The 15,305-nt window shown below is 61.6% G+C and overlaps 1 protein-coding gene across 1 annotated transcript in view; it reads left to right on the top strand.

The window, feature by feature from the left end:
• LOC117218577 (muscle-specific protein 300 kDa) overlaps nucleotides 1-15,305 on the top strand; it is a 36,946-nt gene that overhangs the window by 5,135 nt on the left and 16,506 nt on the right. The window contains exons 5-8 of the mRNA XM_076523454.1: nucleotides 964-7,334; nucleotides 7,414-8,113; nucleotides 8,188-8,487; nucleotides 8,772-9,728. Coding sequence (XP_076379569.1) covers nucleotides 964-7,334; nucleotides 7,414-8,113; nucleotides 8,188-8,487; nucleotides 8,772-9,728 — 8,328 coding nt within the window. The remainder of the gene's footprint in view (nucleotides 1-963; nucleotides 7,335-7,413; nucleotides 8,114-8,187; nucleotides 8,488-8,771; nucleotides 9,729-15,305) is intronic.

Genomic DNA, 15,305 nt, shown 5'->3' on the forward strand with positions numbered 1-15,305 from the left:
CACGGTAGCTTTGCTTCGAGACGAGGCTGGATCCTCGGACGACGGTGCTTGGCTCGGGTCTGTCGGAATGAATTTTCTAGCGAATCGAATTCGGCTTTCGGTCGAACGGTTCCGTTCCGGGAACAAAATGCTCGTCTTCTATCTTGGGCGATATCTCGAGCGGGCGGATTCCATCGACGCGTATGGACGGAGGGGGGGTGGGGGGTTGGCGCACCCCTTTAAAAAGAAACTTTGACCTCGGTCAAAAATTAATCTATAGTTTACTTTGGACCGAGATTCGAAAATATCAGATTACGTTTCCGCCGGTTCCGTCGGCGCGCACCGACGGTGATGTAAACTGTATGTCAAAGATATCGCGATATACCATCGCCGATGTCGTTGGAACACACCGCGCTCCGACCGTTAGCGATCCCAGTACCGCGTATACAATGTAAGACGCGACGAATGACCGTCTCTGATCGGTGGAGAAGACCGCACCAAAAAAGGTATATAAGCGGGCGATTTTCAGTCGCCGGTCTCTCGGTTGAATTCGGTCGCTCTCGAATAAAAGTAAAAAATAGAGCTTTTTAAGAAAAAGAATTAATGTCGTATTCGCTTGAGAAATAATCCAAGCCGTAATCCCAAGAATCTCGAAGGGAATTTGTAGACGCGCGCGGAACATCGACATCGACGTTCGACTCGACCGAAATTTGTACGGACGACGGTGACTCGAATTCGCGAAGGCACGATTCGACCGGCGCCGACGTCTTCCGAACGGCCGAGAAAATTCGATCGGAAGAGAGCAAAGGTGGCCGCGGCGCGAGGGCCGCGCGAAAGAAAGCTCCGGGGATTCCGGTGATTCCGGGGATTCCGGGGATTCCGGGGATTCCGGGGATTCCGGGGATCCCTGGGATTCGAAGGAAACGAACGCGTAAGCGAAACGGGCAGAGGAGAGATCAGCAGGTGCGTTTTCCGGTTTTCCAGGAGATCCGCGACGAGGAAGCGCGAGCGGACGAGGAGACGTCGGAGCGAGAGGACGCCACCCTCGACCAGGCACCGTCTCTGCACTCTTCGCCGGAGAGCGGCGCGCCGTCCCTGTTGGACGTCTCGCTGCAGACGGGCCGGAGCCTGCTGCTGGCCGACGAGGTCGCGGAGAAGCCCGAGCGATCGAGCAAACAAACGTCGACGAACCGGGAATTATTGGATCGTCGCTCGTTGACCACTCAAACGTCGGAGACCGCCGCCGAGGGCCCGGAGACGCGGGAAACGATCAAGATCCTGAAGAAAACGGACGGCGAGCACGACGTGATCGAGATAGCGACGAAGAACCGGCCCTCCGCGTCCGGCCAAGAGATCGTCCGGGAAGGATCGGTCGGCCCGCCGGAGGAGATCCTGGTGGACATGAGGTACAAGGACCCGAGGAACGACGAGGCCACCACCAGCGAGCTGAACATCGTGCACGCGGCTCCTCGGGCCTTCGAGACGGTCCTGGTGGAGCCGGACGACGTGACCACGGAGGTGGTGGTCGACGAGGACGGTTCGAGGAGAATCGTCGTGAGAAAGTTGAGGAAGAGGACGGTGACGACGAGCGGTAGGACCGCGCGACAACACCTGTCGTCGTCGACGACGACGGCGATCGGGGACGGCCCCGCGGTGGTGCAGGCGTTCGCGGACGCCAGCTTGAGGGACCAGCGGGTCACCGTGACCACCCGGAAACCCGACGGCACCGTCGAGACCACCACCAGACGGATCTACGGCGGCAGAGTCGCCACGGGGACGCCCCACGCGGACGCGGACACCGGCGCCGACGCGGGCGCGTACGCGAACGTGGAGGAATACGAGTCGGCGCCGAGGTACACGCGCACGGTCGCTCGAGGCGACTTCGAGGACCTCGGGGTGCCTCGTCCGCCGGCGGTGGAAGGGGCGCCGACCGAGGAGGACGGAGAACTGCGGTCGAAAACGTCGAGCGTGCACGCGGTGGTGGAGCAGGTGACCAGACGAGTGGTTAGAAAGACGAGGCGGATCGTGCGCAAGGTGACGGTCGTCGACGGAAAGGAGACGGCGACGGAGGAGGTGACGGAGGAACCCGAGGAGGTGGAGATCGACGAGAAGAGCATTCCTCGGATCAGCATCAACGTGGAGAAACGGGAGGAGCGCAGGACGCTGGGCGGCGACGGACGCCCCTGTTCCCCGGTGCTCGAACAGCGATCCGCCGGGGACGAGAGGAGCGCCGACGACGCGCCGCTCCAAGGACCGTTCTTCGGGGCGTTCGCCAAGGACATGCCACCCTCGGAGTACCCTGCGCCCGAGGCGGACACCGGCGAGCGGGGCTCGATCGTCGCGGAGGCGATCTCCGACACCGAGGCGGCCGAGAAGGGAGAGGACGCGACCGTTCCGGAGTCCTCGGCGAGTCCTCGAGAGACGTCGCGGTCGCGGTCGCGGTCGCGGTCGCGGTCGCTGTCGCCGTCCTCGTCGTTGTCGAGGAAAAAAGGCGAACCAACGGACAAGTACGAAGCCGAGCAGTTCCGGATCGAGGTAAAGGACGAGCGACGACTGCCGGACAGCCGCGCGTTCGCCGATGCTGAAGCGTTGTCGTGCTCTGCTTCGCAGAGTTCGATGCAAGAGGTGAAAGTGCGAGAGACGCCGGAGGATTCGGTCGCCTCGCCGATCGATTCCATCGCGTCGGACGCGCCGTCCGTCGAGAAGGCGACTTGTAAGTCCGTCGATGCACCCGTACGAGGCGAAACAGCCGATATCGAGGTAGATGGTCGCACGGTAGATGTAGAAATGCACCGCGACACCCCCGCCGGCACCGTAGATACCGGCGACGAGCCTTCGCCTTCGGTCGGAGAGGAACCGACGAACCCGGAGGCGCCGGCGGACCTACAGACCGTTCAAATTTCAGGAAGGAAAGCCGAACGGACGAAGGGAGCCACGGTCGAAGAGAGCGTCGAACCGAAGAGGGACGCGTCGCCCACCGAGAAACAGCGGCTGGTCAAGGCTTCGTTCGTCCCCGAAGCCGAGCCCGAAGCCGAGCCCGAAGCCGAGCCCGAAGCCGAGCCCGAATTCGAGCCGGAGTACGAGTGCGCGGACGAGGCCCTGAAGCCGGAGTACAAGCCGACGCAGCAGCCGTTCGAGAAGGTCGAGATCTCGCTGGCGGTGAGGAAGGAGGGCGGCGAGGAGGTGCAGCCGACGGTGTCCGTGAAGAGCCGAGCCGAGCCGGTCGGTCCTCCGTTCCGCCTGGTCGAGGAGGACGTCGACATTCGGCTGCCGGCCGACAGAGAGGAGGTCGCGGTGATTCGCGACAAGATCGTTCAGACGTCGCCGCTCTGGTTCCAGCGAACGGAACGCGACGTTTCGGAAGCGGAGGCTGCCGCGACCGAGCCCGAGCCCGAGGACGAGGGAACCAAGTCGAGCTCGACGATATCCAACGTCGCGGAGTCGCTGGAGATCGAGGTGTTGCTCTCGGACTCGTCGAAACGAGCCACCGAGACGCCGCGACCGGACATAGGCGAGATGACGGAGGCGGATCTGGAGTCGCCGCTGAGGGACGAGACGTCGAGGGGCGAGGACGGATACCGGGCGGACGACAGGACGCTGACGTCGAACGCCGCGTCCGTGGACGAGACCGCGACGACGACGACGAAGAAGAAGAGGAGAAAGAAGAGGAAGGACCGGGTCAGAGGCGCGAAAGACGAGGAGCACTCCGAGTTCCCGAAGACGACCAGCGACGACTCCGAGTACAGCGACGAGGCGGCTCCGCCGGACGCCGAAGAGGCCGTCAAGGCGACCAAGAAGAAAAAGAAGAAAAAGAAGAGAGAGGAGAAGGCGGCGGAGGTTCGTCGGATCCGGGCGGACGATCGGACGACGACGGTCGTTCGCGAGTTCGTCTCTGTCGCGACCTCGCCGAAGCAGGAGCCAGCGGCCGAGGCGGCCGAGGCGGCCGAGGCGGCCGCGCAGACTTCCCCTCGGTCTCCGGAGCCGGTTCCCAGCAGGGTCGAGGAGACGCAAACTTCTCCGGAACCGCTGCTCCCGGACGCGATCGTCGAGTCGAAGGTTCGCGAAACGCAAACGTCCCCCGACGCCGCGGCGAGCAACGCGGACGAAGCGACGCAGACTTCGCCGCGGCCCGCGGAGAATACGGCCGAGGCGGGAACGAGCCGCGAGACGGGAACGTCTCCGAAACCCGCGACGCCCGAACCGGAGGAGGTCGACCGAGAGGCGCAGACCTCCCCCCGAGTCGCCGAGGTGTCGAAGGAGACGCAGGTGCCGAGGACGGAGGAAGTCGACGAAGAGGCGCAAACGTCGCCGGAGCCCGCGGCGGCCAAGCCGGAAGAGATCGACCGGGAAGCGCAGACGTCTCGAATCGACGAGGAGTCGAGGGGGACGCAGGTGCCGAAGCTGGAAGAGGTCGACGAGCGGGTTCAGACGTCTCCGCCGGTTCCCGACGCGAAGGAGACGCAGGTGCCGAGGCTGGAAGAGGTCCACGAAGCCGTGCAGACGTCCCCTACGAACGCGGCGGAGGTCCACGAAGCGGCGCAGACCTCGCCTCGAGTCGCCGAAGAGTCGAAGGAGACGCAGGTGCCGCGAACGGAGGAGGCTCACGTTCGGATCCAGACGTCCCCGTTGCCCGGGACGGACTTTGCCGGCCAGACCGCGAGCTCGGAGCCCGAGACGAGGACGGTTCGGCACGTCGAGATGCAGACTTCTCCGCTTCCGGCGACGGACTCCGCGGTCCAGGCCGCCGTCGAGGCGACGCCGGTCGGCGAGACGGCCACGCAGACGCCTCGGACGCGGCTCGAAGAGTACGCCGCGCAGACGAGTCCCGTCGAAGAAGCGGCCGTCGTCCCCCCCGCCGAGACCGAGGAAACGCAGGTTCAAACGGTCCCGACGGAAACGGTGTCCATCGAGGCGCAGACGTCGCCGACGTCGCCGACGTCTCGGCCGGCGGAGACGGAGACCCAGACCGTCGAGAGAACTTTGACGACCGTTGGACAGCAGACGACGCCTCCGCCGCCGCCGTCGCCGGACGAGTCGAAGAGCCTGGCCGGCGTCGCCGTTCAGACCGTCGCGGCGGAGGAAACGGTCGAGACCGAGTCGCAGACCAGCGCGCCGGCGAGTCCGGAAAAGATCGCGGTACGGTTCGACGTCCGAGCGGATTCGACGGAGCAACCGTCGACGCCCGAAGAGAGTTCCAGGCCCGCCGATGCCGTCGTCGAGCCCGCGAGTCCGGCCGAGACGACGACGACGACGGACTCGAACGTTCGGACGGATCCGATCGAGCGTCCGTCGGTCGAAACGGCGCAGACCCAGACGACTCCCGAGCAGAGTCCCAGGCGCGCCGAGACCCAGGAAACCGAGTCCCAAACGGTCGAACTCGCGATAACGCCGACCCGCGAACCCGCCGAGAAGACCCCCCCGGATTTGGATATCGTAGCAGATTCGACGGCGGTGGAACCGCCGCCGATGATCGCGACGCAGACCCAGACTACGCCCGTGGACAGTCCCGGACGGCTCCCCGAGAGCCGAGAAACGGAGTCTCGGACCGTCGAACCCGCGGGTCCGGAAAATATCCCGCGACCGATCCCGTGCGAGCCGCCGGAGGAAACGACGACGCGGGCCAGTCCGGAGACCGTTTCTCCCGTCGAGATCGATGCCCGCGATCTTCCAGCGGTTACCGAGCCGCGGGAGCCCGAGCCCGAGCCCGAACGGACCGGTTCACCGGACAGAATCGAAACCATGGACAGTTCGGTGCAGATCGAGTTGGCGCCGAGGGTCGACGAGAGCGCGCAAATCGTTCCCGAGACTCGCGACGACGCGGCGCAGACCGCTGCCGAGACCAGGGAGCTCGCGTCCGTCGCCCAGCAGACCGACGGACCGTCCCGGACGGAAGAACGAGGAGCGGAGATCGAGGAACCGAGCTTCCAGGAAGCAGCGTCGACGCGGGAGACGGCTGCGGAGTATACCGAAATTCCAGTAGCACCTGATGTACAAGTACAAGAGACCGAAGGCGACGTCGATGGAAGATGGGCGCCCGAGGCGGTCGAGACGACCGAGGCGGTCGAGACGACCGAGACGGCCGAGGCGCCCGTAGCGCTCAAGGAGCCCGAAGAGCCCGAGGGGCCCGAGGAGCCCGAGGAGTCCGAGTCGTTCGAGATTCGGCTGCGGGCGACCATAGAGCTGTCGGACACGACCGACAGCGGCGGCAAGCCGACGGACGGTTCGCTGGACCCCAGCACCGCGGACGAGGTGGCGGCAGTCGTTGCGCTGCCCAGAGAGGACGGGAACGCCGCGAAGAGGCAGAAAAGGAAGAGGAGGCACAAGACGATCGAGATCTCGTCGACGGCGGACAAGGATCTCGGATCCATCTTCGGACAGCCGACCGAGTCGCCCGACGTCTCCCTGAAGCTGTCCTACTCCGACGTCGCCAAAAAGAACGCCAAGGAGAAGTCCCCGCTGGGTGACGGCCGCTCGCCGAAGCCGTCGAAGCAGCCCGACGTCGGGGAGGCCGAGTTCGCCGCCGAGGAGGGCCCGGAGGGAGGAGGAGGAGGAGGAGGAGGAGGACCGTCGTTCGCGATCGCCGAGAAGATCGGCTCGCCGAGGACGGCGTCTTCGCCGGAGCCCATGGACACCACCGAAGAGCCGGGTTCGTTTTCGCCCGTGGAGAGCGGGGAAAGTGCGCCGCGGGAAGAAGAGCCAGGAGCCGAGATCGAATCCTCGAAGAAGCCGTCGTCGTCGTCGTCGTCGTCGTCGGAGCAGCAGCCGACGCGGGTCGGCAGCGGGCTCGTCGAGAACATCTCGAGAAGCGTGCAGAGTCTCGAGAACGCCAGGTCCAGCCATTTGGGAAACATCCTGCACATCGCTCATTTGGAGAAAGTGGCCGCCGCGAGACCCGAACGGGAACGGGTCGACCTCGAGAAGGAGCTGTCCTACTTGATGCGCGCCGCCAAGGAGAAAGACTCGGATACCGTGGAGGAGGAGCTCCTCTACGTCGTGAACGCGATATCGACGAACATGTGGTCCATCGAGTACAGGATCTTCTTGGAGAAGGAGTGTCCCAGCGGATCGTACGGAGAGAAACCGTACGACGCGATCGAGAAAGACTTGCAGCACGCGGAGAACGATATTGTCAAGGTGGAGGAAGCGTGGCGGCGAGTCCGGACCATCTGTCCCGAGGAGGACCGTGCCAATCTGCAGGAATGCCTCGATACGCTGACGCGTCATCTCCGCGCGATCAAGGACGCCATGGACGACGACGGCGACGACGACGACGACGACGACGACGAGGGGAGGTACTCGGCCTGGAAGGTGACCAGGTGGGACGAATTCGTCGGTGGCGCGCGCAACATTTACAGGTAAGCGTTTTTTCGAGTTCGGGGTAGTAACTTGGACGCCGCTCGGCTGATCGAAAACGAATATCGGTGTCGCGCACAGATTGGTGGAAGAGCAGCGGGTCCAGCTGAGCCAACTGATCGAGTTCGAAGCGTCCGCCGCGTGGAAGCTGCAGGAGCTGGAGAAATTCGAGAACACGAATCGCAGCCACGCGTGGAAGACGACGGACCTGCTGCTGACCGCCTCCCACGAGCTGCTGCGAAGTCATCCCGGCAAACGGATCCCCGAGGAGATCTACGCCGCCCACGAGCTCGCCGAGACGATCGAACGCGACGCGGCGATCGAACGGGATCGTCTTTTGCAGCTGCTGGCGCTCGCCGAGGAATACGAACAGACGCTCAAGGATTTCGCTCAGATCACCGAGGTCGCGGAGAATCTGCTGGAGAGTCCGATATCGGTGACAAGTCTGGAACATCTTCGGGAGGAGATGCAGAAGCACAGAAAGTTCTTCGTCAATCTGAATCATTGCCGAGCGATCCTGGAGTCGCTGGAGGGCAACCTGGACCCCGAGACCAGAACCAAGTACTCGGATCTGCACGAGGAATTGCACGGCAGAGCCACCGCGTTGCTGGACCAAGCGGCCTCCAGGGCGCAGCAGATGGCTTTGGCCGCTTCCAGATGGATACTCCTCGAACAGGGTGTCAAAGAGGAGAGGGGATGGCTGCAAGTGGCTCATCAGAGGGTCCCGGATCTGCAAACGATGACCTCGACCGATTACGATCAGTACATCTCGCTGTATCAGGTAAGAGAGAGAGAGAGAGTCTCGTCCGGAGTCTCGCGACGTCGTCGATCTCCGATAATAATTTGTTTTCGCAGTCGCTGGTAACGGACGTGGCTACTCACCATGCCAGGATCGTTCGGCTCTTGAACGTGGCGCGCGGTCTGCGGGACCTGATAGACATCGAGGACCCCGAGGATCGTTACGGCGAAGCCTTGGAAGTGATCGCGAAGCTGCGGGACAACGTCGAGTCCTCGCTGAGACGACTGCTGGCGTTCCGCGAGAGCTGGTACAATCAGGAAGCGTCGATGAACCGTGTGGAAAATTGGATGACCACGGTCGAGAGGGAATTGGAAGCTATGCGCGATCCTTCCGGCGGTCGCATTCGTCGATTCTGGGTAAGAAGAAACGATTCGCGTCGCTTTTACCGCGTACGGGACAGAATTTTCAGCGGCGAACGGTCGAACCCCGTTCGCGCCGAAACCATCCGTGGACGGTATAATTCGAATTCTAACGCGAACAGAGCGCCACCGTGCAAAGTCGAAAATCGCGCGAGAAATTCGGGTCGTCGAAGGCGGACGACGGATGGCGCCACCGCGTCGAGTCCGAATTTGCCGCGAACGAAAGCGAGCGAACGAACGAAAGGAAGCGCGAATACACGATATATCGTTCCGAAACGCAGGAGCTGAAGGCGCGGTACGAGGTGCACAACAACATCAGAGAGGAAGCGAACAACAGCTTCGAGCAGGCGCTGAGGATCGTCCCTCTGTCGGACGAGACGTTGCAGAGACAGTTTCGCGGGGAGATCGAGGACCGTTGGAACGACGTGTCCCGGCGGATCGACGCGATCCAAGAGGAGGTGACCGGAGAGCTGTCCTCGGACGAGATCTCGTCGGCCGACAAGCTGAGGCTGCTCGAGAGGGAGCTGCACGAGCTCCGATCGACGATCGAGGGCTTCCACGGGGTCCTGAAGACGGAGGAGGAGCTGGACCTGTACATCGAGCGTCTGACCGTGCTGTTCGACAGGATCTCGCTGATTCAGAACGAGCTGGGTCGCCTGGCCCTGGCGACGATGGCCGAGAGCGAGAAGGTCGGGCTTCTGCTGCCGTCCGCGCGGCAGGTCGAGTCCCGGATCACCGAGGAACTGGACGCCGCGCAGCTGCTCCGCGAGAGGCTTCGGGCGATTCGGCGAGGCATCGGCCGGCTCCGGAAAGCCCACCGGCGACAGTCCACCGTGCTGGACGGCTGCGAGGGCAGCGAACGACAGGGCAGCGACGAGGTGGCGACCGCGGTCGACCGCTGCCAATCGGTGGCGGACGAGCTGGCCGTTCTCTGGCAGGACATCATGGCTCTCAGACAGATGCTGCACACTCTGCCGACCGTGACGAGGGTCTCCGTGTCCCCCGTCGGCCTCGAGCGAGACATCTCGAGCCTCCAAGACGTCCACGCCGACTTGGAGGGCAGGTGCTCTCGCTTGCTCGGCTCGCTCAAGAGCAGGCTCGCTCTCTGGAGAAGATTCGAGAGGCAGCTGGAGATGGTGCAACAGTCCGTCCAAGAGGCCGACTACATGATGGAGCTGCTCACCGTGCAGGGCTCCGTCGACTACGACAGGCTGTTGAAGGCCACGGAACGTCTCGAGGTGAGCGCGTAGTCGACGCCGATCGACCGATCGACCGATCGGCCGAGATAGCCGATAGTCTCGCACAGCCGTGTTCGGTTTTAGCCGAGTTTACCGAGTAGCAAGTGGTCGACCGACTTTGTCGCAAGTGGTCGACCGTTTCTATAGTCGTCGACGATCGGTAATCGCGAAAAGTCGGCCCCGCGAGGCTCGAACGATCGTCGATCTTCACCGATCGAAAACCACGATCCGAAAACGTCCGTTTTTCTACCCGATCCGAGCGTCGATCCGGACGAAACCGCGGACCCCCGTCGCGGGGGCCGGTCGGTCGCGAATTTCGCTGGAAGCACGGCTCGACGCGCGGACGGGTACGATTGTCCCGTGATCGGAAAGTTCGCGAAAAAGAGAATCGGCCCCCTCGGTAACGCGACGAGACGAAACGATTCGGGGTGCCCGAGATCCGCGGCACGAACGACTTCCAGTTCCAGGGAACATTCCACGAGCCGCGTTGACAGTGTCCGGAATGCGTTAAAACTTTTACAAGTTCGAGTAACTAGGGCTATCGAGCGACCCGCATTCCCGCAGCTGCTGCCAGGCTTCCGATCGTACCGGCGCGAACCTTTTTCCGTGCGCGGAAGGAGAAACTGGCAAATTCGAACCGGAAGCGGTCCGATTCGATCGATTTTCTCGATGCGCGCTTTCGGTTCGCGACCGCGTTCTCGCTCTACCTCGATCCTGAAATTGTCGACCAAACGAAACGGTATTTTCCTCGACGATGCGTTCGCTCGTCGCGTTTCGAAAATTCTTAAAATCGTCGACGCTTTGGAACGCTATCGATGCGGAGAACCTTCGGAGACCGACCGCGATAACCCCGCATAACCCCGCACGAATAATCGCATCGAACTCGATTCGTCGAGACAATAATCGAAAAGAGAGAAAATTTCGTCGAAGTTCGAGGCCATTTCTCGAAAGAAAAGGAACGCGAGATTCGATAGGATCCCGGCGGGACCTCGGACCTCGGTCGTTCGATCGATCGTTCGATCGATCGTCCGATCGATCGGGGACCGGAAGACGCGCTTCCCGACGCGGTAACCTTCGCCACGTGCGATTGGAGCGGTGCTAGCCGACGCGAGGCAAGGCGAGGCGAAGCGAGGCGAGACGATGCGAGGCGAGGCGAGGCGCGACGCGTGCGCGTTTCTGCTTCGGAATCGGTGTTATCGCGGCTCGGCTATCAGTGGCACGGGTCCCGTCGTCGTGTTCGGATCGCGCGCACACGTTCGAACGCGAAACGATCGCGCCAACGCGAGTGCCCGTCGTTTCCTCGCCGTCGCGTTTGCTTTTTCTCCGATCCGATACATGGTGACAACGTCGACGACGACGACGACGACGACAACGACGACGACGGCGACGGTGGCGGCGGCGCCGGCTGCGGCCGACGAGTGATCGGAGAGACGAGATTCGGTGGAGGATCGCGAGGGATCATGACGTGACACGAAGAATGTGGAACTGCGGACGCGCGATCTACGTCAGTTCGCGGAGAGCCGAGCACGTTCGCGCTCGGCACGCCGAATCTGCTGTTCGGAAGTAAGCGTTCGCGATTCGACCGGCGAGGCCGTCGACGAGTTTTCGCGCTCCGCGCCGTTTTCCTCTCTTCCGACGACGTCGGGCGAAACGGCCCGAGTGTTTCGGTTCGACGAGACGTCGCGGTGTTCGCCGAGGAACCGTCGACGGTTCGAGAATCTCGAAAGATCGGTCCGCGACGGTCTCGCGCCGATTTCCTCCAGAAATTCGTTCGATTTCTACCGTCGCGCGTTTATCGCTCGAACGTTGTTCCTTCGCGTGTCAAATGTCGCGACCCGCGCGCATAAATCGGAACGTTGAAATCCACGGAACGATTCGGCCGAAGTCGAACTCGTTTTTTCCGCGAAACGATCGGCTCGAATTATTCGAGGTTTTCGACGTTCCCCTCGAGATCGCGCTGACACGGCCGAGCGATTTCCACGTTCCGTTTTTACGGGTCTCGCGGATTCTTTTTCGAGGATCCGAAATGTTTCTCTCGACGACGGTGTCCCGGTCGTTGCGCGCACAAATACGAGCCGGTCGAAGAACGCGCGCGTACAAAAATATAGAAAAACAAGTTGTTTCCACGACATCGTTGGCTACGGATGTAAGCGTAAATATTACTTGCTCCTCGCGGTTTCGAGTCGGGACGAACGCGCGGAATCGTCTAAAACGTTGACCTCGGCGGTTGCCGCGTTCCGGCGTTTCCAAACGATACGCGCGAATCGATTCCATGAATATTCTAGCCAGCGATTGCTGCGCAAAAATTGTAAAAGCGAGGACAACGATCGCGCGACGATCGGCAACAGGTTGGTCGAAATTCGGAACGAGGCGTGCTCGAGAAACGGATGTTAACGGGGAACGACGCGGGAAACGGGAAACGGCAAACGGGAAACGGGGAACGGGGAACGGGGAACGGGGAACGACGGACGTCGAGCGTGCTCGTAATTCGTCGTCTAGATTTCGCAACGGCGGACGGCTCCGGTCTCGCAAATTTCCTCGATCCCGAGCGACGATCCGGTGGGTTACGCGTCCGAACCTCGAAAACCCGATCGCGACGAGAAATTGGCGTTTCCGATCCACGGGTAACGGCGATCGCCTCGATCTCGACTCGACTCGTTCGCGGACGGTGACGGTTCTCGTACTTTGATCGCACCGGCTACGGTCTTCGCCGATCGCGACAGCGATTTCGCCGACTAAATTCATCCACCGCGCAACTAGTTTCCGTGGAAACGCCTCTCCGATTACCTATAATCGCGAACTCGCAACGTTCGGACGAGACGAGACGAGACGAGACGAAACGAGACGAAACGAGACCAGACCAGACAAGAGTAAACTCATTTTCATCGCAAGTATTCCGCCTTGATAATCGCGTCTCGAGTCTCGCGCGAACCGCGAACGGGTCGGGTCGTTGCACCGGCTCGTTAGACGCGATATCGCGTCATCGGCCGCGAACGCGTCGGAGATCCAAGGACGCGTCCCCGTAGCCGTCGTTCCTCCGAGCTTGGAATCGAGACGGTAATTTTCTAAACGGGCCGGACGCGTTACGGCGAACGAGAATTTTGTCGAGATTAAACGGAAAACCGAGACTCGCCTATCCGATTCGATGTAATTGCGCGAACGACGCGAACGACGCGAACGACGCGAACGACGCGAACGACGAAACGGCCAAACTGTCCGTGACGCGGCTACGCGCCGTGTAAACTATGCCACGTGGAAAACCGCGGACGCGACGCGTTCGCGTATTTCCTCCTTCCTCCTCGACTTCGTTTCCGATCTCGTTTCGCCGAATTTCCAGTCGCGGATTCAGGCGCTCCGCCGCGCCCTGCCGCGCCCCGCCGCTGACTCGGCCAATACGTAATCGCCGGTTTCTATCGCACCGATCTTACCGTTGCGCTCGCGAGCGAACGTATCCTCGTCGGCGAAACCTATTCGCGAAAAAATTCGTCTCGCCCGACTGTTACGATTACGGTTAGCGTTACCGTTACCGTTACGCTCCGATCTTCGCTACGAATCGCGTGGAAACCGAAATCCGAGTTACGAGAACGCTTTTACTTATCGCTGTATCGGGATCGGTCGCGCGAGTTTCGATTTTCGCGGAGATTTTCGCGGAGATTTTCGCCGAGATTTTCGCCGAGGGAATTCGACGAGCCGAGCTCGCGACAATTCGGTCGAAGACCGTGGAGCGTTTGAAAAATTCGCGCGCGAACGCGGAGACGCGAAGCTTCGTTCGTATAAAATTTCGTCGAAACGACATCGCCGACGAATCCGAGGATTTCGGAGACGTTCGCAAAACCGATTCCGCAAATTTCTCTCCCGCCCTCCTCTCGCTCGAACCTTCCCGATCGACGCTTCCGATCCTCCAAAAAGCGAAGCTTTCGGTCGGTAAAGTAATTTCTAAACGAGCGAAACAAGTTCGAATCGTTCTCGACTTTGAGCAAGACGAATCGTTCGGCCGCGGGTAGACGCGAGTACGGCCTTGGCCGGCGAACGAAGCGGAAGCTTCCGACCAGCCGCAACTTCCTGTCCCGTTGCGATGCAGCGACGAAACCCGACGTACGTTCTCGGCGATTTCCGGTCCGCGAAACATCGAAAACTCGAACGATCGGCGACGTTCGAATCGACGGGACGCGAGGGACGCGAGGGACGCGAGGGACGCGAGGGACGCGAGGGACGCGACGGGGCGCGACGCGCCGCGAACCGACTAGTCTCGCGCGCGAGCAGCGTCTAGTCTCGAAATAGCCACAGCCGACCCTCTGTTATCCGAATGAATCGCGGGAGCACGCTTCGTCGCGTTCGCTTCCCGAATCCTCGCGTCCAAAATATTATTTCGAAACGACTCTGTACGCGTTTCTCGCGTGGGAAGAAGGAAACGATCGCGGAAAAATCGATGCTCCCGTTGTTCCGATGTCCCGACGTTCGCCGTCGTATTCGGTTGCGAAATCGAATCGTCGGAGCGCGCGACGATCGAAAACGGTTGGCCCACGGTTCGAACTCGCGGCTCGCAACTTCCGCGAGCCGCGATCGAGCCGAATATTCGACGAGTTGCGACGGCGATCGCGCGGGAATTCGACGGCCGGTCGTAACCCTGCAAACGTTGGCAACGGGCGCGGGATTCGATTTCCGCTTACGGTTTCGCCGGAAAATTCGCCGGAAAATTCGCCGGAAAATTCGCCGGAAAATTCGCCGCTCGGCCAGGTGAACGAACTCGAGTACACGGCACAAAATTAGTCCAACAACCGTGCGCTCTGACCGAATTCGAGTCGGCGCGAGCCTCGAAACGTGCTGGTCTCGTGACTCAAAATTATTTATAGTTCGTATTTAAGGAAAACCGGCGCGCGCGCGCGCATTCTTTGGGCGACGGACCGCGGTCTCGCGCGCCGAAACGGAAGCGAAACGGAATCCGAATTCGAATCCGATTCGCCGCGAACGGTATCGAACCGTCGCGCGAACGTCGCCGCGGGAATGGAATCCCGCGTTCTTCGGATGCCGCGCGCTTCGAGCTTCCCCTTTCTCGCGTTCGTCTCGGGAACGCGAGCCCGTTTCCGGAGTTTCGTAACAGGTGATAATTTCGCTCGGGACGGGCGTTGCGCCGATCGTTCTCGGCGATCTTGGACGAACGCGTCCGGATATCGGAGACCTTGGGATGCGCGCGCGCGCGCGCGCGCGCGAGGCTCTCCGAGAAGTCTCCGCGGAACGAACTTTCGATTTTCGACGAATTCTCGGGGTTCCGCGACTAATCGTTCCAATTACGCCGGCAGAAGTCGCGGATCGACGAACCCGGACTCGCGTTCAAGGTCGGAGCTTCCGCTTTTGCCGTGCATCGCGCATCGCGCATCGCGGGTCGTTCATTTTCTTCCTTCCGGAGCGACTCGACTTCGCGCATCCGCAAGATATTATCGACGATATCTCCTTCGTCCGCGCCGCATCGGTGAAACGGCGCGTGCCGCGTCGCGTCGCGTCGCGTCGCGTCGCACCGCGCCGACGCGGAATATCATCGACGATGCGTCATGGATCATTTTAATCGTTGGATCACGA

Source organism: Megalopta genalis, chromosome 7 (assembly GCF_051020955.1).
Source record: "Megalopta genalis isolate 19385.01 chromosome 7, iyMegGena1_principal, whole genome shotgun sequence".
Classification (NCBI taxonomy): Eukaryota; Metazoa; Arthropoda; class Insecta; order Hymenoptera; family Halictidae; genus Megalopta; species Megalopta genalis.